General features: G+C 35.1%; 1 protein-coding gene across 4 annotated transcripts in view; it reads left to right on the top strand.

Moving 5' to 3' along the window:
• The window catches only part of NBEA (neurobeachin), a 533,052-nt gene that overhangs the window by 145,390 nt on the left and 359,701 nt on the right, over positions 1–27,961 (top strand). For all 4 annotated transcript variants that reach the window (XM_064504927.1, XM_064504930.1, XM_064504928.1 and 1 more), the window contains exons 11-16: positions 10,408–10,516; positions 16,094–16,246; positions 17,013–17,181; positions 26,440–26,519; positions 27,348–27,410; positions 27,519–27,616. In XM_064504927.1, coding sequence (XP_064360997.1) covers positions 10,408–10,516; positions 16,094–16,246; positions 17,013–17,181; positions 26,440–26,519; positions 27,348–27,410; positions 27,519–27,616 — 672 coding nt within the window. The remainder of the gene's footprint in view (positions 1–10,407; positions 10,517–16,093; positions 16,247–17,012; positions 17,182–26,439; positions 26,520–27,347; positions 27,411–27,518; positions 27,617–27,961) is intronic.

The following is a 27,961-nucleotide window of genomic DNA, read 5'->3' as shown; positions in this document are numbered from 1 at the left end:
TATCATGTGAGTTTTAGAAATCCTGATAAAGCCTTATTCTTCCTTAGTGTGTGGTCTTTCCAGTGAAAACATTCATAAACTTCAGTTTAAAATGTACAGAACCATTTATGGTTCTGTAGTTGAACCCTAAGTAGGAAAAAATGTTCTGCTTGAATAAATCAATATATTTCTCCTATAATTAGACTATTTTCTAGCAAAGGCTGGAATTCATTATGCTCTAAGATTGTACAAATGGGCAATATAACAAGATGTGATGCTAACTCAAGAACATATTCAAAAGACTTTCAAACAAATGGCTGCTTGGTGAAAGAGATGCAACCAAAATTACCATACTTTTGGTGTATGTACATTATTTTCTGAATTTTTAATAGGATATCGATAGTGAGGCAAATAATGGAATAGTTTAAGTGAACAAGAAAGTGGGCATATGAGAAGAAACAAAAGATTTCTGGGGCAAAGAAAGATGAAATGGAGAAGGGGGAAATAAACCCTGTCCTTTACATATTTATCTAAGTTTGACATTAGTTGTTGGAGTAGATGAAGATAAATAGTATACTTCTTTGGTCCTTTCCTTTTGTCCCTTTCTTTTCTAGATTGTTCTCTTTTTATTTTTCAGATGTTACTTTCCTTTCGAAATCCAGTTTGTGAACTGCATCTGATACTTGTTTATGCCCTTCTTAGCTGTGAAAATATAAGTGTATTTACTTCAGCAAAACAAGGCTGCACTTCTTTCTGAAAAACAGTTGGTGTTCAACAAATACATATTGTTCTAACAATACTATCCAAAAGTAAATAACCTTTATATCTCTTTGCGAAAAAACAAAAGGGCCAGATAATACTTGATGGCAGTAGACCATTACATTTGTGAAGGCTTACTACAGCTGTAGAATTTATTTCTTTGTGGTGGCCAAATGGAGGGACTCAAAAGTTGTCTCTTGAATAGCTGTACTGCCTTTTATTTTACATGTTCCTGGGAAATGGGAAGTGTAAATGACCTGATACTCCAGTGTCAGTGTCAGAGGTCTCCAGTCTATTTTTTTTGAATCCTTCTTCCCTCCTCCTCTCCCATATATATCAAAATCTGTTTAGCAAGTTCAAGTTCTCAGTTTTGGGAGGATTTTTTTGCATTATAAGAGCTTTGTTAAAAGGCTCAAGAGAACAATTTTTTTCTTTTTTTAATCTCCTTTATCCACTGACAACTTTAATCTTTTCTAAATTAATAGATTAGGTGTAAATAAAATTTCAAATTATAAAGCAGTTCATTGTGTATATAGCAACCTTGTAGTTAAATGCTATTCTTTGTGTATATTCTTTTTTCTTCCTTGTATATTTTTGTGTCTTATCTACATCTTCCATGAGGACAAATATTGAAATATCCTACAGTTCTGCCCTTGAGGCCCTGTGGAGATTGTTATACTTTTGTATACTGAAACTAAAAGAATGGATACTGACTTCATATCTTAAACATGTATTTTCGTATTTGAAATGATGCTCCTGCTATTCGGAGGAGTGGCCCATCAACTTGAATGCCAAGACCACTACTTTTTGTCTTGATTCTCAATACTGTGGTTAGAGTAGAAAATTTAGCAGTACAAGTTAACAAGGTGTTTACGTAGTAAAAAGAAAAATAAGGTGCCTTTGTCTGTCATGGTATAGTTGTTATCTTTGATAATATCCATGGGTAATATGATAGGAAGGATTTGTTTTGTTCATGTGTGGTCCGTTGTTTACAGTTTGGAATTCATTTGGCTCTGCTGGGCATTGGTGTAAAGACTGATTCTGACGAGGTATTGCTTGCAATATTTTGTAGTCACCGAATTCTATCACAGAATAAAGAACAAGTGTTAATTCAAATGAGATTGTTGCTTTTGGTGTACTATATTGGGGAAAAAATCTGAAAGTAGGAGGAGCGATAGCTGTTTGCTTAAATATATTAAGTCATTCCAAGAACAAAAATGAGTCTTGGTTCTATCTTTTATGTGCTTGTTCTGAAGGTTACTAACCAGATTTGCTAGATCAGATGCAATAGAAATAAAAACAGAAATGAAAATATTTTTACTGTTTATCACAGTAAATAAATGCAGTGCCTAGGTCCTCCTTAACTTTCCTAAAGGTGATATATAAAAACACCCTAAAATATGTTGCAAAAAATGTAGATGTCTTTTAATTCTGTTTTATTACTGACATTATTCTGACTCTTCAATATAGATAGTCCAGATAGAAAATATATTACCTTCTTATTGAAGGTAAATCGGTGAAATGGAAACACCAGTGATGGTGGTGGGAAATAACTGCAAATAATTCAATTCCTGCTTTTCATTTTTTCCTCTAAATGTTTTATTATGTTTTTTGCTTTGCTCAATTAATAACTTGTACTCAGGGGTTTTTTTTAGTAGTTTTTATATTCAGATGTTGACTTTATTAGGTTCCTTTCTACAACTAGTAGTGTTGCTGCATCTTCTTTTTGGTAGATGAACTTGGAGAAAAAAGAAACCACAGAGATACAGTTTGATATGAAATATGTTTCGATTTCTCAATTTTTATAAAGTAAATATGAAAAATCTGTGAGTTTACAATAATTATTAATTAATACTGGCATTCATATAACTGAATTGTCTGCAAGATCATGGTAGCAAATCAGGTGAATGTCAGGTGGTATCCTACCTATCTACCTAATCTATCTTATCCTAGCATCATTCACCATTTTTCTTGTTAGCCTAGTAGGCCCAGGCACTTAAATTTGAGGGTGGGTACAAAAGTCATCCCATTTCAACATCCTTGCAACCACCTTTGTGCCTGCAATGGTGCAGGGTCCCAGCCCAGCTCTTCCGCTATTCAAGAGCTTGGAGTTTGCCGAGTCTGGTCCTGATAATCCTTTTCTCGGGCATTACCAAGGGAATGGGGTCAGACGTCACACTTAAAATTTAAGATCTCAAATACAAACCAAATGAAATCAGTTGTACTAGAATCTTCCAGAATGGTCATGACAGGAATATGACTATCCAAATCAGACTACTTGGGTGATAGTTTATAAGAAAATGCAGTCATTGTATGGAGTAAAATCCTTTTTAAACTCTGAAACTGTGGTAGCTCTACATATTCCAGCAGATTCAGAAACTGTTAAGGGTGCTGTGTTATGACTGGACTAGGTATCCCGAAGTGTTATCTCCATGAGCAGACGTCTGTAGTGACCTTCCTGGCCCTCAAGTTCTCACAAGCAGAGACTATTTGTCTCATTCATATCTTTAGTGGATCAGTTTGGATGAAACAAATTCAGTATTCTTCTCTTATTTTCTTTGTCATATAATATGCAGAGAAGGAATGGAAAGAGGAGAGGAAAGTAGTAGTTTCCCCTTTCTCTCCAACAGGTTTACAGAAAATAAAACTTTTTTTTTTTTAATTGGAAGCTAAGGAAGCACTTGGGAGAGCTGCCCTAGCTGTAGGAATTTCAGAGAGTCCCGGAATGGTCAAGATTGGAAGGGGCATTTAGATATCATCTAGTCCAACCCCCCTGCTCCAGCAGGGTCACCTACAGCATGTTGCACAGCACTCTGTCCAGATGGCTTTTGAATATCTCCAAGGATGGAGGCTCCACAACCTCTCTGTTCCAGTGCTCTGTCACCTTTACAGTAAAAAGGCTTTTCCTTATGTTCAGAGAGAATTTCCTATATTCAGTTTGTGCCTGTTGCTTCTCATTCTATCACTGGGCACCACTGAGAAGAGTCTGGCCCCGTCCTCTTTACACCTTCCCTTCAGATATTAATGCACACTGAAAAGATCCTCCCTGAGCCTTCTCTTCTCTTCTCCAGGCTGAACAGTCCCAGCTCTCTCAGTCTTTCCTCATATGAGAGATGCTCCAGTCCCTTCATCATCTTAGTGGCCCTTTGCTGGACTTGCTCCAGTAGCTCCATGTCTCTCTCTTACTGGGGAGCCCAGAACTGGACACAGCACCCTCTGTGTGACGTCACCAGGGCTGAGTAGAGGGGAAGGATCACCTCCCTTCACCTGCCGGCAATGCTCTTCCTAATGCAATGCAGGATACCACTGGCCTTCTTGGCCAAAAGGACACATTGCTGGCTCATGGTCAACTTGTCCACCAGGACTCCCAGGTCCTCCTCTGCAGAGCTGCTTTGCAGCAGGTCAATGCCCAGCCTGTACTGGTGCAAGGGGTTTTTCCTCCCTAGGTCCAAGACCCTGCGCTTCCCTTTGCTGAACTTCATGAGGTTCCTCTCTGCCCACCTCTCCAGCCTGTCAAGGTCCCTCTGAATGTCAGAGCAGCCTTCCGCGGTATCATATTTCTTCTCCATCTCTGCTGTTTCTCAGTGTCTCTCTTCTGTTCTGAGGTTATTTAACCTCCAGCATCATCAGAGGACCCTTCTTAGTGTTGTGGCAAAGGTGTTCTAGTGGCCAAAAATGAATAAATGTGAACGAATGAATGAATTATAAGTCAGTAATTATGTCAGTAATGTAACACAGTAATTTGGCTGATTTAAAACATGCACAACTGTTTGACTTCATGCTTTAGCAGTGAATATACTGTGATGAAAATTCCTGTTTGTATTCCCAATCCATTTAACCTTTTCTGAAAAATACTAATATGTTCTAACATTGAGATCTCATGCGATTCCACAGCATTAAGTGCTTTTTTTTTTGTCAATTAATTTCTCTCTCAATATAGCCAGTATTGAGTTTTGTACATTCTTACTATTTGAAATTAAGGGCCGAGTACCTTATGGAGTTTTCTGTATGAAAGCAAAACCTTGCTTTTGATATGTGATTTTCCTTAATGACACTTTCTCTGTTATAGTAAAGATGAGTTTTCAAAAGTTCTCATACTAATAGTCTTTGATGGAGTTAATCATATGATTTGTCTTGGAGAAGCTGGAAATATGGATAGGATTAACTTATAATGGATCCTTTCCAAAGATAACCAGATAGGACAAATATCTGCTTCACTCCCTTTTATATAGCCTCTTTAAATCATCTCTTGTTGATTGAAATACTTAGATCTTAATAGTTACATGCTTGCTTCAATTAAAGCTGGGTTTTGTAGTGTACAGTCCAATATGAAACTTACAGAAATTAAGGTAAAATTTGCAGAGGAAATTCTCATCAGAAAGGGTAGCATGGAGAGGTTTATCTACACAGTGATTTTTTCAAAACAAAACATAAATTTTCACTTTTGTCCTACCAGTGCACATTCTTAGACTGTTAAGGTATGTTTCATTCCCAAAGATCCTTTATCATATGAGTTTATTTGAATATATATGATGACCAACATTCCAAATAGCATGCTTAGTCTGTAAGTGAAATGATAAGAACTCATTTCATGAGAATAATTTATCTAAATAGTTCATTATTTTAGCTCAATGAAACAGTAATAATTGTAATTTGGCAAAGAAAGCTCTTCCTTGTTCATTGATTGTAACACTATAAAGACTTCATAAACCTGGGATCTCCACTGTGAGCTGCTTTTTTTTTTTTTTTTTTTTTTTTTTTTTTGGCATCTACACAGGTTTTTTAAAATTCCCATACATACAAATAGATATAAATGGATACTTAAAATGTGTATTAATATGTATAATTATTCTTATTCTTTAATGAAAGAGTCACATTTTGGAATTTTTGAATATTTTGAAGACAGGTACCAGCAAAAGCTTTCATTTGTGTGGGTTAGCGCAGTATCACATTTTTAATTAAAGGAATAACATCACATGGCTATAGACTGAAGATTGTAGTGTTATATTGAAACATAATAGTTTATATTAAATCTGTAGTTCCAAATGAATGAGAGAAGCTAGGTAGTACTTGTAATTTCGTAGTGCACATGGCGTAAGAATAACTATCTGGATTATAGAGGTAGGGACTTCATAAATATAACAAATATAGTGAATGAGTATAGACCTGAAATTGTCCTTAGGAACTTCTCACAGACAAGTTCAGACAGTACACTCTGCACACCAATTCTGTGCTCACGTCCTACAAAAATTTTCATTCTTCACTAAAAAGGTTTATGTTTGAGAGGAAGCATGGACAATAACAGTAACAATGTGATTAGTCTTCAGAGTTTTACTGTAACAGTATTCCACAGAGTTACTATCTCTACAATGTGCTAATTATAGAATAAGAGGTACAACAACCTTTGCAAATATAGCATCTTCATGTTTAGGACTTCAATCTTTCTTTTGGCTATTTCATATTTATGGGAAGGCTGCTAGAAAAATTTTCTCCTGAAATTAACCATATTTTCAGTAGAAATCATAGTCTCTGTATAATTTAATGTTCGTTGACGTTTACTTTCCACTGTGTATCTTCTATATCCTAGCTGCACTGAAGACAGGCTAACGTGTTCTAGATGGGTCATGGTAAAGAGCGGATGTAGGAATGGGCTGAAGTATCCTTTATATTTGCCTTTGTATCTAGGGGAATTGGAAATAGGTAAGAATGGAGAGAAATTTTGTATGGCAGTGCACAGAATTTTGCAAGTTTAATGTGAGTCCTGCAGCAATCTGATGCATTTTAGTTACTGGTAAGTTTGTTAAATTCTATTTGAAAAATTGTTCATCTTGGAAGACAGTCTTCTAATAAATTTTACTTCTTGTATGTCAACAGTAACCTTTTTTAAAGCATAATTTTGGCAACCTGATTCTGCTGATACAAATTTTTATATTTAAATTTTCACATTTAATTTATTTTTCTGTGGCTGATATGATTATATAAATGGACTTTTTTTGATAATATGTTAAAATTGTAGATACAATCTCTAAATTAGGCAATCAGTTCTCTTAAAGATTTAACTCTTAGAATTCAATGTTGAGGAAAAAATATCCAGTATTTGATTATGGATTTATTGCTAGATATACACCTAAATGCTTGTTTGAGGTCAGTCTGAAAATGTGGGAAAGGAGAAGTTTTAAAGATAGAGAATTATCAACTGTTGGGTCTCTTCTGGCAGATTGAATGCTCTCCAGCATAAAGTATATATGCTAGAAGACATAGTATGTGTAAAAATAGTGTTTTGTGCAACAGCTGTTATTTAGTGCAGTTTCATTCCCTCTTTTCCACACCAAAAAAAAAAAAAAAAAAAAAAAAGTCACACCTGAACAGGTGTAAGCAAGATTTCTGGAAAAATATCAGACTAAGCATGTAATCTGTTTTCTGCCTGTCTTTTTGATCATTTCCTTCAGGCAGTAATAGCTTCGGTGTTGTATGTGCAATGGGAGTTTTAAAAAACTTCCTTTTTGATTTTACAGTTCTTGCATCTGTTAAAGCATTAGAGATCTTTCTAGTAGCTTGATTTTCCTGCATAACTTTTTGGAACATTATGTTAGTGAAACTCCTAGTTATATTTAATTGTTGTGCTACTATTCAGCAATACTGTTGTCCTATACAGTATTCACCTCCAACTTTGTTGTGTTTCTATGTGAATGTTAGGTGGTTCTGCTCAACTGCTTCTGTCTCTGGTACTTGGAATTTTCCTGTATTTGAAAGTGTAATGATGTATTTATGTTTGCTCTGCCAAGATTTGAATTAATATATACTACAGTCAACTCTCTGTTATTTATGATCATGATCTTGGATAATCCAGGAGGAAGTCTGTAGCTAGAGTTACTCCTTGCAGATCTGAGCTGACTTTTGCAGAGCTGGCTTGTGACTAGCTTGCAAATACCTGGTTCCGCAGATGTGCAGAACCAGTTAGGACTTAGAAATAGTACAGCTTATTCACAGAGGTATTGATTGAAATATCTTTTTCTGGAACTAGAAACGTTAGCAGTCACTTTATAATGACAGTTAATTGGCTCTGTGCAGAGCTAATGTGGTCAGGTAGTTCAGACGTACCCCACATAAAAATGGTTAAAATCTAAAAACGTTATCTGGGCTCTATCTGCATCTGAACTAATAAATTTGCTGATTTGGTCTTCCTTACATAGAAGAAGCTTGCATGTTTATGTGGTAGTGGCATGGTTAAATGTTAAATGGGTTAATCAGGCCATTAATTATTTCTGAGTTGACTGGTGTATTTTATGCCTAATTTAAAAGGAAGAAAGGAAAGAAAGAAAAGATTTTATTATTATGGTGTCAGTGTGTTTTATTATTTGTAGTCCTATCAGAATTTCTAACCATTGCATAGAGATTGTATTAATATGAGATAAGAATATCTCCAGCCCATGAGTTTACTTCTAAGTAGATAGGACAGACTTAATTAAGTTTGAATTAATTGCAATACAGAGAGGTGGGCTTTCGAGAAATCATTCATAGAAGTGGAAGTAGAACCTTCTAAACTTAAGTATAGTGCCATGTTCATGGTACAGCACTCTTTTAAGTCCATTTTAAGAATAATTTCTGATTTTTCAGTATGATATTAATAGCATTCATTATGGTAATTTAGGTTCTAATCCCTCAAAGAAGTATGCTCCTTCTTTATGCTTAACGAGTTGTCCTTCTGAAGTCATAAGGTTACTCATAATGGCTGACAGAAAGCACCATCTATATGGAATTCTTCTTTGACCTGTTCAAATTTTAAACAATTGTTTCTAAATATAAATCTTCAATTTTACATGTGTCAGTTCTGTAGAACCTTTAGCATGAGCTTATTCTGAACTGCCATGGAGTAAAATTGTTGTTCTTAGTAGATCTTGTACTTTAAAATGAATATTTGATTATTTTAGATGATAAATACAATGGAAAGTTTCTATCAGGGTAAAAAAAAAAAAAAAAAAAAAAAAAAAGATGTCTATAACCTGGTTTGAAATTGATGTGACAGTTTGACAAGCTGTTTTGATAAAAGCTTTGGAGTACTGTAAATGGATATTATCTGTGTTCTTTTACTGCTGACACTTTGTGGAGAATACTGTATGTGATTTTAGGCTGATTATTGTGACCATACAATAATGAAGCAAGACAAGGCACTATTTCATGTTCACAGCATGTACCTTGCCTACACTGTGTCCTTTTCACATGGCAACCTTGCTCACCAAATAGAGTATGTCTTTTTTCCCTCATCCCATTGAGAATTTCTTGGTGCTGGCATGGATTATATGATCTCAACATTTATTTCAAAGTAAAGGGTTGTATTTGGAGAGCAAGAGAACCTTTAGCTGACTAGATACTGTAAATAAAACAGAAATCTATAAAATGCAGGTTGGACATTTCTTTTAATTCACTTTTCCATAGCTGTGAAAGCCACAGTTTCCACTCCTGTCTGAATCCACCATCTGTGTGAGAACCTTTATGGCTGCAGATATATGTCTGTACATTTAGGAATTTTTCTGATTATTTTATTTAAACTAATAATAATAATAATTTTATATATTCCCTTTTTAAGCCAGTACAATGCATTCAGTCATTTACCTTTTGAGATGTTCAAAAGATCACCTTTTAAATTTTTTCCTTTCTGACATGAATTGTTTTTTTCTTTTTCCCTTTCTTCTGGGTTTCTCAGCAACAGAGGAATATATTTTTGTTTCTCTCTCATCACCCAAGAACCAGTCATGATTTCTTTCTCCCACTGTCAATGAATCTGTCTTGTGTTTCTGCTATGTGTTGATTTTCGCAACATAGTTTCACTTTCTTGTGAGCCTGACCTCTGAACTCTCTCATATCTCTTCTGTTCCTAAACTGTAACCTTTAGTGACCACTCTTTTCTCCTTATGCTTTCTGAACACTTCACCTACAGAAAGGATTTGAACACTGCTGGGCTGGACTGCTTGGGTGATTTTCTTGTTGCTTCTTGAGTCTCTCTGTGCTTTCCTAACTGGATAAAAGCGATCATCAGCCTTTGTTTGGCCAGGCCTAGATTTTTCTCATATCTGGTCTGCAGAAAGTATAAGGGAAGCTCTCCACCCTGCTGTTCCACTGTGGTCTATGATGGGCATTGTTGCCCACATGCATGTTCGGCCATTTTACCCCTCATTTTTGTGGTACTAGTGACTATAAGGACTGAAAGTGTGGAATGATGATGTACCTAGTGGCTGCAAGTTTTGTTTAGCATAGTACCTTTCTCTGGATGATAAAATTGTTGACACGGCCCCTGCCTTCATCATTTTAGCACTGCCAGCTGGATCCCATTCATCATCTCCTGCCTCTTCCAACTGCAAAAGCTTTGGCTAGAACTGCGAGTTGCAGGACTGGATATTTAAAATCTGGGACAGTTCTGGTCAAATCGGGAGAGCTGATAAAATGATTTTCCACTTCTATTTGAATATGAACTCTTACTCCTAGGATTGTAATATATGAACAATCATTAGAGAAATTTGTCAAAATAAAATACAAGATTTATATTCTTTTGAGAATTTGTTCACAACTTCAAGCCTGTTTCTGCTCACTTAATATCTGGTGAATATCGAGAATGTAACAGACTGATTCTTCAGCATTTATAATTGATAAATGCCTGTTCTTTACATGCAGTGCTACCCTATTGGCTTTCTTGGTTGAGCTTCTTAAGAGTTCTGTAGCCATGCAAGAGCAAATGCTGGGTGGAAAAGGCTTTCTAGTCATTGGCTACCTCCTAGAAAAGGTACGTTTTTTTTTTTTAATCTTTGTTCTTGGTATTTCTACTGTCATTCTGGATATTTTCAAACCCTTGACTCAAAAGGCTAATAGAATACATAGATTTGTGATATAAGACGTTTTCAATTTGTGATATTCCTAAGCTGTCTACAGGAGTCTTTTCTCTCCTTATATGTCAATATTCAAAGAATCAGTGTTCTCCTTCTCAAATCTGTCATACTAAGATAATATTTGTCGTTAAGCTGCCTTTGACAAACTGCTTGAAGATGCTCCTCAGTCTTCATGGAAATTTACCAACTTCCAAGACATCAGTTGGTTGTCTTCTGAGGTCTGCTGCTCAATATCTTGCTGAATTCTCATAGTTGAGACTACGAACAGGATTTGTCGCTGCTCAGAGATGTTCTGTTGTCGCTAAAAAGCAACAACAAAGCAGTCTTGCTGTTAATGTCACCAAATACATTGCTTGCTGACAAAGGACACAATGTTTAAGTTACCTTATATAAATGCACACACGTAACCTATTACTAGCAAAATAATTACTTGACTTATTTTATATTCCAAGAAAAAGAGGCATATTTGGTCCTCTTTAGAAACTATGAGGTGTTAAGATGTTTTGTCCCATATTTTGCTCCATTAACTACTGCTCCCACAGACCTCATCCAAGATGCTGCCCCAAGGAAGACAGTTTAAATTGAGGCCATCAGCAAAGCTTTCAAAAACCCAAGCCTCTGTGGCCACCCTATAAAATACAGTTGCTATGTTCAGAGGAGATACATCCTTTACACAGGTGGTTTGGTATGATCTTTGTCTCAAGAAGTGGATGGAGAAATACCCCTTACAATAGTAAAGTTGAAACCTATTCAGTTTAAAGTTTCTTCTTTAAAATAAATTTAACCAAAGAAAAAGTATTTGGTTATTGTAAAAGAATGCACAATGACTAAATTAGAAATAGTCACTGAAATACTATCACATGTGCTCATCACAGACTGTTTGATTTCTCCGTGGCTTCCATAGTGTACAAAGAGCCAAACTGTGACACACTGCCTGTCATGTTAGAGTGAAACATTAAACTAGGTCAATACTAACATTCTGCCAAGAGAAATAATCTTCTGACATTGTTAGGGAAGAGCTAATGGGATCAGCAGGTGCCATACTAAGAGCTAGAAGGCTCCACTATATTGAATCTCAGGTAGTAGAAGTCACAGTTTTATGGCATGGGATGCTCTGCCTAGTAGCTGCTTATAAAAGATAATGCTGTGGGGCTTTCTGGGGTAAAAGTTGACTGTTGTAATTACTCTTGGTTGCTTATGTACTGTGATCTCGGTGCAGAGCTCTGTTTGACTGGACAGATCACCAACCTTTTGTTGACACAGGCACTTCTGTTGACCTAGAAGACCTTAAAGCCTGTTGTGTGAGACACTTGACAGATTCAGTGTTGTTGGAAATACAGTCTTCTCTGATTAGTTTTTCCACATTCACAGTGGAATTAAAGCTAACTATTTTATACTCAGGGTAACCCAATCAGCAACGAACATAGAAGATTATACAGAATTCTTAATACAATTATCTCACCTGAGACATATAGAAAAGATGCAAGTTTTTTTTCACTATTGATCAATGGCTTCCATATGAGAGGCTGGTATTCTGCTTTTACTGAAAAGTGTATACTTTCTGTAATCGTTTCGCTACTAGCAATTCCCAGTTAATCTAGACATAAAATCCAAGCTGAAGTTGCTAGAGGAAGCAGAGAGTAGTATTCTCTCTGTATCCAGAAGATACATAAGGCCTGTGATGCCAGATCAAATCTTTGCAGTAGCAGTATGAGAAAAAACCTCTAATATGATATTCAGAGGAAGGAAGGAACAATACAGAAATGGCCATTTCTATGTTCTTGTGCTCAGCAGCTCTGTGAGATAAGCTGACAAACATGTACATGACAAATATATTTTTAATGGGTATCAATACATCCAAGACATTGTTCTTTCATGGTTTGTGTTTTTCCATAGTTACTATTTTTCTTATTGTAATTACTGATGAAGTTCTGCAAGTTTCAGTAGAGTTTTCAAGGAATTTAGATAATAATATGTGAAACAATTAGATAACACTATGTGAAAGCATGTAATATTGTTTCTACACAACACACTTGCCTTATATCTTCTCTGGAATAGCATGATTATCTAGTACTTCTTAGTTTTACATTTTATTGGATAATGTAGGAAAGGATTGTTCTTGATGTTAATTTCTCAATAGTAATAACTGCTAGGCCAGTGATTCTGAAGGAAAATCTCACACACAATGCAAAACCATTTTTGCTGTCTACTTGAATATTTGTTCATTCACCCATTCACTTAAAGATTAAAATTTAGGATGTTTTCTCTAAAAGCAATGGGTGCATTAAAATATTTCTGTGCTGTTTGTACAGTTATGCTTTATATTCCATTAGATGTTCTCCAGTTTCTTGTACAGTTCTACATTTATAATAATTTTATATGGAACACAGCATAAATACATTACAAAAATGGTTGCCTTTGTATCCGAAAGGTTGACTATTAACCAGAATGATATATTTTTATGCAGCTTGCAAACACAAATATCAGATTTGTGTTTTTTATGCAATTTTATGATCATGCTCCACTAAGAGAATATGTCTACAAAAATATGTTTGCTTTTTTTTGTTTTGTATTTTTCTCCCTCCTTTCCTATTTTTTTCAGTTAGAATTTAGGGATTAGATTTTTATCTGTCTGTGGTTATTTGATATTTTTCCATTTTTGGTGAGTGAATATTCAGATTGCTATATTATATGTTAAGCTTGATATTAAATTCCACAAATATCTGAAATGTGCCTGTTTCAGTTCTGTCACATTGATAGATCTTTAGTATTAAACATATAAAATTATATCTATCCACCATAATACCTTTTCTGACTTTTTTTTAATATTACACACATGATCACACATGCCAAAGGCAAAGATACTGATGAAACCTAGGGGAGAAAAAGAAGTAGCATTAATATTCCTGAAATGTTGACAGTTTTCTTTGCAGCTTTCTTTGAAACTAAGAAAGGTTGTTATACTAACCAGCACAAATTAGCTAGGGCTGTTTTCTTAGCGCAGAAGTTGGCTAACACATCCATCTTCAGTTTTGCAGGTTCAGAATGACACTAGATTATCAATTTATCTTCAGTTGTTGCCTGTTCTTGTATCAAAGATGATGACTTGGTGTTTGAATCTGTTTGTTTTTCATACCTTAACATAAAAGTTTGCATGTCAATAGGGAAATATTTTTAGTTGACCCTGTTTGTCTAGTTTATGCTTTTCCTTCAGAGCTGTTTGTAAATCACTTCAAATGTTTGCAAAATGAGACACAATACACAACTTTCTCCACTCTTTACCCCCAAACTCTTCTCTAACAAAATTGTATTGTTTGTACAAACATGTCACAGACATGTCAGTTTAGGTCTAATTTTCTTTTATTTGTTGTTAATAAAAATTAACTTAATCCTCTGAGGCTCACTTCTGAAATTGTTGAAATAATTCCTCTGTGCTTTGAAAAAGAAAAATTCAAAATAATTCCACTCTTGAAAGGAACAATTGCAAGGGGCCTTCCCTGTACTTGTATGCTTTTAACCATTATGAGTAGATTTCACAAAGTTGAGGTTTAATTCAAATGCTTGTCTAAAAACCATCATCTACCTCCTGGCCCAAAGCCTTTGTATAATTTAATGTACAATTTAATGACCTTAAAACAAACTACTGTCAGCTGTACTAAGATAATGGTACTCTTACGACTGGATCTCATTGCTTTAACATTCTTGAATGTCTGCTACTGTATTTTTCATTAGCATATGGTCAGTATAATAACAATCATTTGAGAAGGAGTTATGATTAGAGTTTCATGTCTTGTGATGAGCAAACTAAATTATGATAACCTCACCTTTAAAAATGTACTGAGCTTTGAAGGAAAATGATAAATAATCTCTCTCATTCTGCTTCCTGTGTTTTTCTAGCTAGGGAAATATACTCTTATAATAGAAAGAGCTTACCTTCACTGAAGAAGTATGACCTGAAAGAGGATTATTTTCTGTGGTTATACTAAACAAATGTGATTTAAAATTTCAAAGAACTATTCTAAGATCTTTTTTCTAATGGTAGGTTTTCCTGTGGCATCACAAGAATGAACTTACAAATCTCTTAGCTCCACTTCTGCAAGTCACGTACAGGCAGGCTAGTGATCCCACATGGAGTCCCTTTGTCTTGAATAAAGCATGGTGGTTTACACATATTGAATAATTTGCAAGATTGTAGTCTATTTATTATGTTGTACAAGAAATAAGAAAGTTTGCATACTATTCTAATTAATGCCTGCTCCAATTTTAAATTTCACGAAGTCAGAATCCTATTTCTGAACTTGAGAATTTTATTGCATCATTATACTCAGTATGTCAATATTTAAAGGATTTATGTTTTATTTCTGTCACAACATAATTCTTGCAGTGTATGCTGTTTTTTGTGTTTTTGTAATGCTATATTCTCCTGAGTTGCAGTTTTTCAAAAGGATATGTTTTATTTTTTCTGTGAGTGCTTATATTCAGCTAGCATGTATGACAGGAAGAAAACCTTTTGTTTCATATCCAGGCTCTATTTTATTATTTGTAAATTATCTGCAGTTCATCTGCATGTGATCAAATACTTTAGAAAGGATAGGCAGCTATGTTTTTTTCTGACTCAAACATCAAAAGAACCTTTTTGTTCATATTAGTTGCAGACTATTTATTGTGGATTGTGATGTACAAGCCAAAGGAAATTGAATATCCAGGCTGAGCTTATATTACTGACAAATGTACTTCCCTTCTAATAATAACTAATCGGCATGTTCCCAGACTGTATTTATAGCATTAAAAGTAACTGGAATGTGTTTTGTAGGGAAGGCAAGGGGAGGGATGTTTAATGGTTATTCCTATTGGTTCCTTTTGTTAGTTTAGTAGAAAGAAGTTTGTCAAACTCGACATGCCATATTGCTGCATAGGAATAGGACTCAACAGTGATTGTGTAGTATATGCTATGAAATTTAAGGACTCTTTTGAAATCTGAGGAAAGCCTGAACCCAAACCCTTCAAATAGTTACTTATGTTAAAAAAAAAAAAAAAAAGTCTGTAAATGATGTATATTTACATATTGAGAAACCCAATTTTCAGTAAAATGTATAAAACTTACATCACTGAAGAAGAGTTAAGGACTTCAGATGAGGTTCTCAAAGTGCTATGCCACAAGATGTAGCATGCTGACTGGAATATAATAGGACAAGAAAACAGAAGAAGATAAAGGATTTAACCTTAGTTATTGATGAATATTTTGAATTTGTAAAATGTAGGCATTTGAAAGACCATTAATATTATTTATTAGAAATTGTAATCTGTTGATTTCTTCTTTTTATTTTCCTTTTGTATCCAATGCAGTGAAAACATATGAGGTTGCATGTATTTAGTAAAGATGAGCCCGGTAAAAATATTATTTAATATTTCTGCTGTAAGTGCGTTAAGGAAGACCTTTTTAACTTTTGTTCTTTCTCATTATTTTTTGCCAGTCATCTAGAGTTCATATAACTAGGGCAGTCCTGGAACAATTTTTATCATTTGCAAAATATTTGGATGGATTGTCACATGGAGCACCTTTACTGAAGCAGTTATGTGATCACATTCTTTTTAATCCTGCTATCTGGATACATACCCCTGCAAAGGTAATTGTGCACTTTAATGATGTCCTTCCTGTTGTGAAGTGAAATAGAAGTACTCTTATTCCATGGTGCTTAGGTTTTTGTTTTTTCTTTAAATACATGGTACTAGCAGAGATCTTTTAGATCATGAAGGCTATCCCCTGCTTGACTATATCCTCTAATGCCTTTTACGCATTTTTAAAAGCAGTTACATTCTTGCCAAAGGTTCTGGCGATTCTATGGAAAGACTGTTTATAGGAACCTGTTTCCTTTTTTGGTGATTGCATTACATTGTTTGCTTAGAGATGAAGCAAAAAAAAAATATATATATATATATTTTTAATTGTAAGCAGAAGGGTACATGTTCACAGAAATTTTCATTTTAATTTAAATTACGCATTTTCATTTGATTAAAATTTAGAATTTTTTCATTCTTTGCTGATAATAATGATTTTGTCATTTTCCTAAATAATCACAGTTGAGGGATGTGGACCAAAGTGAAAAGTAGCATGGTCATAAAATCTGAAGATATATGTTTTAGTATCAAAAGCCAAAATATGACGCGAACTAGCACATCTCTCATTACCTAAATTGTAGTATCACAGAAAATTTAGAGTGGAAGGGACCTCTGGAGATCATTTAGTCCAGCTCCTGCTCTCAGTAAAGTTATTTGTGATTATTTTTGTTTATTTTTTTATATCATATCCGAAATAAATCCTAACAAAACTTTACAAAGTAAGGCTATTAATATTTAACTTGTATTTATGTAAATAATTATTTAATTCTTCAGGTGCAGCTGTCTTTGTACACCTACTTGTCAGCTGAATTCATTGGAACTGCTACAATCTATAACACTATACGCAGAGTAGGAACAGTATTGCAGTTAATGCACACACTGAAATACTACTACTGGGTGGTTAATCCTGCTGATAGTAGTGGCATAACCCCTAAAGGATTAGGTAAGTACAATGCATAAGAAAGGAATTATAAGCATTTCTTGTAAAGGAATATTCCATATGTTTATGTGTATTCATAGATTTCTACTTTGACCCTCCCCTCAGATATCATATAATTATGTGGGGCATATTTTAGAAATACAGAAAACTCACTGATTTTTTGTTTTCTGTACCAAAGAAATATTAAGCACATCTCATATGCCAAAGAAAAATTTGCAGGGTTTGAGTATCATAATGATTAATTAGTAATATTAAGGGACCTGACAACCATGGAGATAACTTTTGTTCTCACTGGTAAGATCTCTACAGCTGTATTTCCAGGCCAGTAATATTTTTCCTTTGCCCTTATAAAATAGAGGCTGATTTAACTTAGCTTATAGTCATCTGTTTAGTTTAGCTTAGGAAGCATTAAATGGCAAGAACAACAAAATGCAATAATACATAACTGCATGTAGCAGGTGTGTTATTAACCAGAGCATCAAATCATTCTAATGCTATACACTCCAGCTGTAATGTCATTACATTTAACAGACTACTTGTGTAAAGCCAGAAGAATTTGGCTGGAAGTTCCTTAAAAATTTATAGATATAGAGGTAACTTTTTAATTTTCTTTATTCTGTTACTATCCTGCTGAGAAATTCAGAAAATGGGAGAGGTTCTTTCTTCTCCTGTTCTTTAATAATGTCACATACCCAAAAATGTAAGAATGTGAAGAAATACATGTTATTGGAAAATTTGTCAATTATCAGTGAGCTATAGGCATAGAGTTTCCTTCAGTTTTTATGTTTACAAAAAAAAAAAAAAAAAAAAAAAAAAAAGGAAGGAACAATTCTTATCCTACATTAGGTGTCCTAGCAGACAGTGGAATTGTAACTTACTGAAGCTCACAGGAGGAGTTCCTGCTGGAGCTGGTACCTCATTCATAGTTGTAATCTCAGAGCATAATATGAAGCTAACTATATTCTTGAGGAAATTATTCAGAAGTATTTTAGAAAAACACCTAATGACAACACTTTGTGCTTTTGTTCTCTGTTCATTTGAATTAAAAATTCATAATAACAGGTAAGGAAAATTAACCGTTGGAATTACTCATTTAACTTGAAATTTTTAGCAACCATAAAAGATACTTTCTACTGATTATTTTCTGGGATCTCTCTCTCCAAATTTGTTTAAGCTCACTTCATCTTTAGTGCATACAATGTGTGTGTCTACATCTGAGCTAGATGTCCAAATGATAAGCAGTAGAGTGCAAGCTTCAGTTGCTTGAATATGGGTTTCTAGCATCATTTTAGGCTCTGTGGGGCATCCTACCTGGCTTTAAGGGTCTACTTTAGAAGGATGCAGGCGTCCTGTCTATCCTGTGTCATATCTACCAGCTCTCTGTAGATATCTTTGATACGTTATGGCGTGTGAAATGGCACTGATGATAATATTTAGGAAACTGCCCCACCCCTCGTCAGCAGAGCCGAGAAAAGTATTTAGTTAAAGGTAGATGCTTTTTAGGCTCCTCTAGCTGTATTGGTTAGACCTCCACTGACTTCAGTGGAAGATTATTTGCCGGTCTTTCATGTTGACAAGTACACTGTAGACATTTAAAATTAGGGAGAGCCAAATGCTAAACTAGGACTGACTTTATCACAGAATCACCGAACAGTTGCAGTTGGAAGGTACCTTTAGAGATCATCTAGTCCATTCTCCGTGCTCCTTCAGGGTCATCTAGAGCAGGTTGCTGAGGACCTTGTCCAGATGTCTTTTGAATATCTGCAAGGATGGAGACTCCACACCCCTTCTGGGCAACGTGTTCCAGTGCTCAGTCAGCCTCACAGTAAAGAAGTTTTTCCTTATGTTCAGACAGAACTTCCTATATTCAGTTTGTGCCCATTGCCTCTTGTCCTGTACAGCACCCCTGAAAAAGAGTCTGGCCCCATCCTCTTGACACCCTCCCTTAGGATATTTGTATACATTGATAAGATCCCCTCTTAGTTTTTTCTTCTCCAGACTGAACAGTCCCAGCTCTCTTAGCCTTTCCTCATATGAGAGATGCTCCAGGCCCTTCATCATCTTAGTGGCCTTTTGCTGGACTTGCTCCAGTAGCTCCGTGTCTCTCTTTTACTTGGGAGCCCAGAACTGGACACAGTACTCAGCAGGGCTGAGTAGAGGGGGAGGATCACCTCCCTTCACCTGCTGGCAATGCTCTTCCTAATGCGACTCTGGATATCATTGGCCTCCTTGGTCACAAGGGCACATTGCTGGCTTCTGGTCAACTTGTCCATCAGGACTCCCAGGTCCTTCTCCGCAGAGCTGCTCTCCAGCAAGTCAGTCCCCAGCCTGTACTGGTGAAAGGGGCTATTCCTGCCCAGCTGCAGGACCCTGCACTTCCCTTTGCTGAAATTCATGAGGTTCTTCTCTGCCCACCTCTCCAACCTGCCAAGGTCCCTCTGAATGGCAGCACAGCCCTCAGATGTATTAGCCACTCCTCCCAGTTTTGTGTCATCAGCAAACTTGCTGAGGGTGCACTCTGTCCCTTCATCCAGGTCATTACTGATGAGTAAGTTGAACAGGATTTGACCCAGTATTGATCCCTGGGGAACGCCACTAGCTCCAAGCTTCTGACTAGACTTTGCACCACTGAGCACAACCCTCTGAGCTCTGCCTTTCAGCCAGTTCTCAATCCACCTCACTGTCCACTCATCTATACTGCACTTCCTGAGCTTGCCTATGAGGATTTTTAAAAAACATGTGTCAAAGGCCTTGCTGCAGTCAAGGTAGACAACGTCCACTGCTCTCCTCTCATCTACTCAGCCAGTCATTCCATCGGGGAAGGCTATCAGATTGATTAAGCATGATTTCCCCTTGGTGAATCCATGCTGACAGCTCCCGATCACCTTCTTGTCTTTCATCGCCTGGAAATGGTATGTAGGAGGAGCTGCTCCACCACCTTTCCAGGGATCGAGGTGAGGCTAACTGTTTTGAAGACAGGAGTGACATTTGCTTCCTTTTGTTTCACCTGCCTGTATTAAGGGTATGTTATATTCCTTTTCATTTATATCAGTTGAAGACAAGGGACATCTGCTTTCCTAAGGCAGGCAACCAGATGATACCCTGAAAGACAATCAGTGCAAATTACCAGTTTGTTCAATATAACAGCATGACAACAACAAAATCAAAATTACTAAAGCCTGCATAAAGTAGTTGAGAAGGTGTTTAGTAAACTGTGAGGCCATATATATATATATATATATATATTCAAAATATATATTATTATTCAATATCTCTGAATTTCCTCCTTTTTTCATTAGCTTTCTAGATAATCTTTGTTACCTCTTTTCAAGGTTAATTTCAGCTTTCCTCCCTGTTCCATCGTATTATCCTGTTCCTTCCTCCCTGTTGCTTAGACTGCAGAAAGTCTTACGCATTTGATATAATAGTGTTTTGCAGTACTCCCTTTCCTGCCTGTAAGTATGGTTTTCATTGGACTGAGTTGAAGCATGTCAGCTTATCAGGGAGGAAAATCAGTGAGATGGCACTGTGCCACTACATTCAGCATAGCCATGGAATTTTCTCCATGGAAATCAACAGTAGGATTTCTATCTTTATTTTACAGGTAGCTTTTGTTTCTGACTAACAGAGCTGTAATAATTGTGACGATTTGCAAGTAAATGATTGTGGAAATAAAATAATTGCTGAGGTGATGGGATGCTAAATTTAATTTCATGATAACTATTTTTTTATCAACTTCATATTAATTGCTTTCATCAATTTCTAAAATTCCTGAAACTTTCTGAAAATGTTTAATTCTTTGCATATTACATTGCTTCTCATCAACACACTCTCTTTTTTCTTATAACATTAAGTGCAGTCTGTCAGGGTGATGTGCGGTTCTGGTTGATTCAGGTTTATAATCTCAGAATGCTGTAAGAGGAAGAAGCAGAAACAGTATTGCTTAATGCTTTTGTCTTTTGAACTCTGTTTTCATCAACTTTTAACTTTGCTAGTCCTACTAATTCAGAAAAGTTAACTGTTCCGAGAGATTGTTTTTGTACTGATTTTTGTTAGACTGCATGCATCAAGTACTGCCAAATGTAGCCTTCAGGTTCATCATTTGTTAAAATAGCATGTAGAAAGAAGTTTGTAAAAGCAAGAAACTCACACTGTAAAAATTCAATGATATGAATGTTAGAGTTGCTGCATTTTAAATGGCAGTTGATATTTCATAGTGAACAAGAACCTATTTTCTATGAGTAGTGATTTTACTGTAAGTAACAGAAAAATGTCATAATACAAGAAATGGCACATGATATTTCATTATCAGAGACAGGTAAAGCTCTAAGCTAAGTTGACATCAGACTTTTCAGATTTGGAGAAGACTTTAATGGAAAACTTGCCAAATTTCAGCCATTTCTTTGTGTATTACAGTGCTTTCAAATAATTTGCTGTCATATTAAAATTTAAGCTTATTCATGAAGACACTTTAATAGCCTGATGTTTTCTTATCTTACAGGCATATCATTTTTTTATTATGCAAAGTTACTGAAACACTTTTTAATTTTAGCAGTTTGATTTACTGTTACTTGCAGACAGTTATTCTGGTTCAAGGTTTTATCGCCTTCTTTTGTCTTAATGAAGCAGAAACTAGGAGAGTTTTTTTGTACTGACAATTTCATATGCTTTGTTTAGAGCCAAAGTGTCTCAGTATTGAAGCTTTCCATAGCATTTAGCTAGCAGTAAAAACAGCATAACAGTAAAAACTGTTAAGGAGTGAAAGTTCACCTGTTCCTTCTCCTGCTATTCGTCCTTTAAAATAGATGTAAATATTTTGAATTATTTAAAAGGCTCAATTATTGAATTACTTCAAATTTGATTTTGTATCTTCTCATTCATTATTGCTTTCTTATTTCCTACTGGTATTTCTTCTTGGGTTCAGTATATTAATTATACATTATTTGTTTATCTTTTCAAATATTAGAAACATTTTTTCAAAAAGTATACATATCAGATTGCTTGAAAATTATTTTTAGTAGATTGTGCTCTTTGGATATAGATGCATATAGTGGAATCAAATTTTCTACATAGAATTGTGGGACATACTTTCTTTGTCAGTGTTTTTTAATTAAACTATCGGTCATAAATAGATTGCAGGACAAAAGTGACTAGTGTTTTATAAAGACAATGTTAAAGCAAACTCCTGAAATAATTCTGTCATCAGGAATAGCAGCAAAATTTGAATCCATTTCCATAGGAAACAGTCTCCAAATTTTATTATATTTTATATTTGAATTATGGTTATAAATTTTTTTTAATTTGTCACTTATATGTTTTTGTGTTCTAAAAACTAAATTTGAGCATTGATTCATTTTGAAGATTTTTTTAATGTTTTTATGAAAGCTGTGAACTTTTTGGAAAGGTTGGTGTTAGAGATATAGCAGAGGTTTTAAGCTATAATGTTTTCCTTTAAATTGTTAAAATATTTTAATAGTTAATTTAGAACACACATTTTTTACTTTAATCTTTGGGACACCATTAACTGTTGTACTGGATTGTTTAATTTTTAAATTATCCTTTTTAAAGAAAAATAAAACATTTCTTCACTTTTTTTAAAAAAATGCATGTTCTCCATGTACCTGGGTTTGACTTAGAATTTTTGTGAATTTAACAATAGTATGAGAACTTACTAGACCCCGCCAGGATAGTTATACCTTTAAAATATCTTCATTAGAATTGTTTAATAACTGCATGGCATCTCTGAAATACTTACGGACCAACAGTGGCATAAAAATGAGAAAAAAATAAGAAGAATGTAGGCAATAACAGAGAAATAAACTTAGTATAGTGGGTTTCTTCCTAAGAAAAACTGTCTCAGGATACTCAATGTTAACGCAGAAATTTATTCTGCTAAAGTAATTTTGGACTATGTTGCAGAGCATCTCTTTAAATATTTACTACTTCATCAATGTATGAGAAAAATGTGCATCTAAACTATAAACTACTGACTGAGTAGTATAGTCTAATCTTGAGCTGTTGGCCTTTTACTCCACTGTAGTTTCCTGTGTTATTCACAACTCTTATTCTGAGCAGACCTTCATGAGCAGTATTTTGCCTCCTGCTAGACAAAGCATGCTTGTTAATGCCCAAGTTAATTTATGCATTATATAAGGTTTCCAGGAACATATTTCATGTCCAATATTTTTGAACATGAACTAGTAAAAGTAGGCAAATAGTAGCTATAATCTTTCCTTTTGTGGATAAAAAATTTGCAATTATTTCAAGAGTTGGTTTGGATTGGAACTCAATTCTCATTTGCTTTGCCACAACACGATATTTGTATTCTACATAATGTGGGATGTTTGTTTATGTGTACATGGAGATTGGATTCTGCTATCTATATCTTCTTTTATTAATTCGAAAGGTAGAAAACCATCCTTTTTACACAGGGAAAAAAAGCCAGATGGAAGAATTTTGCATTTTGTTGCTTATGTAACTGATACCCAATATTTTATTAACAAAGCCAGGATTAGAAATCATTAATTCTGATATTCAGAGCTCTCCATCAGTGTTTTACACTGTTACGGGTTGTGCTTTACTCTATGAACCAAATCACACTGAAGATTATATGTTTTCTTCTTCCCTCTTAATTACTTGCACAATTATGTTTTATGCCCTTGTAATTGCTCTATGCTGAAAGTATGGGCTGGAGAATGTTTTTTTGATTTTTGTCTGGAAAGAGCTGGCTAACTCCCATTACAACTGTACATTAAAAAAATGAGGCAAATCAGATGCTTTCTGCAATAAATAAATACATAAAGATTTTAAAAGCAGAAAGTGATTTTATTGACTCATCTTGGTGAGGGAAAAGGGGGCATCCTCTGTCTTTACAAATTTACCTGAATGTAGCTATTTTGTACAGAGACTCATGGCCTGTGTACAAGATCTTGACACAGTAAACTCCTTTTTGTGTTTGGTTGGTTTGGTTAGGGTTTTAGTCTTTAGCACTGAACAGACTCACAATGCTGTTACCAGTTTCTGCGTGACACTGAATTGTCCATATCCAGTGAAACGCACAAAGATGATAAGATAGTGAGGAAAACTACTGTTAAACATCTGACCTGAAAATCAAGATGTAATTTTCTCTCTTTACCTTAGTACTGTAATTTTTTTAATTATACAGTCATTACATAGTTATTTTTTTTAATTATAGCATAGATTGGTCAGTAATGCATTTTTTAGATAATCTGTCTAGCATTAGCTCTTCAACTAGCAAGGAAGCCAAAAAGTCTGATAAAACATGATATTTAGAGTGGCAAAATCCTTTTTATGTAACTTTCCAACTTCCCAGGTTTGTTATACTGAATCTATATCAGATAACTGTTGTGTTACTATTACTGACACCCTTTCTACCGCTTTCGTAACTATCTACAGTTTCCAGTTTCTCCAGTCTCTGTTTCTTTTCTCCACCAGTTCTCTTGTTTTAAATTTCTATCGTAATAATGTCTTTTGGGTAAAGGCTGTCCCTTTATTCTGACTCTAATGCAGAAAAGGTTCAAGACACAACCAAAATACAAGGAATGAATGACAACGAAGGAGAGAAGGAAAAAGCATTGTTTTGCCAGCTTGGCAAACGTGCAAACTTTTGTATCTTTTGTGTGCCGAAGCTCTGAAACGGGTTCTCCCACATTTCCAGAGATTCTAGGGGGTATATGAATAAGAAGTATGAAACGCTCTTCTCTTTGAACAGGTTCCCAGTTAATATGGGTTATCCTCTTTTTAATCCCTCCTTAAAATTTCTGTTATAGAAATGCTTTACAGAGCTTTCCATTACCTTAGTTTTCTGTTTTCTCTTTCCTCAATTACAGTTTCTCAGAAAAGACAGAGTGCCTTAGTTTTTAGGCCTGGTTTTTAGAAGGTTTGGATCCCGATAAGATGTAGGGGAAAGAGGGAGAAGTGTGAAGATCCTGATTTCCATGATGCAATTAGAAGGGTGAATTCTGCTTGTATAGTAGGCAAAGAAATAGCTGTTGGTTCAAAGCATGTTACTGCTATAAAAACTCATGCACTATTTGGTGTAGTTGTAGTTAATACCAAAAAAATCCAACTTGGTTTCTGTTTTTACAATTGGAAATATATGTTTCATGGTGCCATTAGAGTTTACTTGTATAAAACTGTTTCTGTATCTTTAAAACCGATGTGATAGGTTTTCACAGCACTATCCTCATTGTTTCGACGTACTGAGGGGACAGGGTTTGAGATTTACTTGCATCATTCTGAAAAGTCCTCAGTTCTCCTTTGTGGCAGTCTGATTCACGGACTCCAATGTGCTGGATCAGAATCAACTTTATTCAAGCAAGCAAGCCCTTTATATAAACTCTAGCCCGGATCAGTACTTTCTCGAAGGTCATGTTCCCATCATCACTCCTTCTCATTCCGTGCGGCTACTACCTTATCTACATACTGCTATTTATTCCTCCCAAGGCTTTCGGCTCCTTAACTCTATCTTGTCCAATCCCTCACTGTCTGCCCCTACACTCCTTCTCTCTTGCTTCCAAGAGACAAGAAAACTTGAAAGGACCGCTCTTTCCTGTTAGTCAAACAAATACAACTCACTTTCAAGTTTGCAGCGAGCACAGACCTAAATTACTCTGTATAATGCATTGACTTCACTTCAAAGAAAGAAGTCAGACTTAAAAAAAAAAAAAAGACATAAATAAAATGTTGGGTTTAACTGGGTTGGAAATAATACTCACTGAACCCTTCTAAGTATACATGTCTACAGTGCAGATACCTACTAGGTGTTTGAACTCCCATTACACCCAATGGAATTCCACTCAGTATAGTTGATAGAACTATTCATTTTCATCCTGAACTGGGCACTGACTAGGGTCAGTTGAGTGAATCTAGTCAATAAAGAGAGTTTTTGCTTACACAAGGAGTTTCAATTCCTAGGTCATATGGAGACATCTATAGAGCATACACTTTCATTTAGTTACATGGATCGAGACCTGATTTCTACCCTTCCTGTTCTTGTGTCTTCGTTTAGAAAAATAAAATATTTGGATTTCTTTTTTTGAAACTGAAACATCACATAAGACATATTGATGTTGTATAATGTGATTCTGAAAGGTTATAAATGATAACATTTGCAAATATGAGTTTTCATATAATGAATAGAATACTAAATCTATAGTAGAAACTGTGATTTCCTGAAGAAACTGTGGTCACTAAAGGAACCAGATTATATTTAAAAGTGGTATATTTTGTTTCTTCCAGATGGTCCTCGGCCCTCACAGAAAGAAATCATATCACTGAGGGCATTTATGCTTCTGTTTTTGAAACAACTTATACTGAAGGTAAAACAGTCTATTCCAGAATGTTATGTTGATGAAAAACTTTAAGATCTGTTATATAGATGTAATGGGTTCTTTCAGAGCAGTGGATATGTAATACTTATCAAATATTTTATCTGTTTCTGCTTACTTTTAATGTTGATGCACATACTTCTTCTATTCAATATAAATGTAGTGAATTCATACAATACTTCTTATTAGTCTCACCAAACTGCTTATATATATTTAACTAAAAGTACTTGCAGAAAGAATATATGACACTACAGAAACCTCTCAGGTATTTGGGACAGGTTTTATATAATAATGATCTACTCTAGTTGACTGATCTAATAAGAAGGTAACGGTGGTTAAGTCAGTTACTGCTTTATTCTTTTTTTGGTCCTACCACTGGTTGAGATCATCAAGGAATCTGTCTGTCACTGCTGAACACTGGTCTTTGAGGATTAATCTGCTTTTTGAGACTGGGATGAAAAACAGCATTTTTTGGCCTGTCTCATTCTTTCCATTTCTCTGGTCTTGTACCAAGGATTGGAGGAAAGGCGGTAATAGCGTCTTATCTTCCGAGGACTGCTCATACTATAAAAAAACCTTCCTAGCAGAAATAGAGGGCTGATTTTAGTCTGTTTTTGTATAGCTGATATGGTAAGGAAAAGGAATGGAGTGAAAGAGAGAATTTAATTCTTTGAGTTTAAACAGTAAATTTGTAGGATTGCTTAACTCAGTGCAAGTCTTTAAAAATACCGTGTAGGTAGTAGATTTCATAATTGTTGGGTTTTTTAAACCAAACTTAAAGAATGTATTCTCTCTGAAGAAATACCTCTTCTTTTTTAGGATCGAGGAGTGAAAGAAGATGAACTGCAGAGCATATTGAATTACTTATTAACAATGCATGAGGTACATTTCTGTAATTACCTGTCTTTTACTGTAACCCATTGTACCAGCTCTATGGAAAGCCTGCTTTTGAGGCTAGTTTGTAGAATAATGTTGATGCTTGTCACACAGGATGAAAACATTCATGATGTGCTGCAGCTGCTGGTGGCCCTCATGTCTGAGCATCCAGCATCCATGATACCTGCCTTTGATCAAAGAAATGGGATACGGTAAGACAGTGAAGTGAGAAAATATTTTGGAAGTAGTTCTCCAGCATCATCCCTCTCCAGACTGATTCTTTTTCACATAAATCTCATAATCGTTTTCCTTTCGAAGTACAATCTTATTTATTTAGGCTATATTTTTTTCAAAAACAAGGTATATTTATTAGCACAAAAAGAGTATTTTTTAATAGCTCTGAGGCAAAAATTTTCCCCTTGGAATTCACATTATCATATCTGAAGGCAAATGTGCTGTTGTACTTGCTTCTCAGTCTCAAATAGAATATGTAATTAACAAGAAACATCAAAAAGCCAAGTATATATCTGAGAATCACTTTGAATATTCTGTCTTTG

Source organism: Dromaius novaehollandiae, chromosome 1 (genome assembly GCF_036370855.1).
Source record: "Dromaius novaehollandiae isolate bDroNov1 chromosome 1, bDroNov1.hap1, whole genome shotgun sequence".
NCBI classification, from domain to species: domain Eukaryota; kingdom Metazoa; phylum Chordata; class Aves; order Casuariiformes; family Dromaiidae; genus Dromaius; species Dromaius novaehollandiae.
The sequence above is the reverse complement of the archived record's forward strand: the minus strand, read 5'-3'. Positions and strand labels throughout refer to the sequence as shown.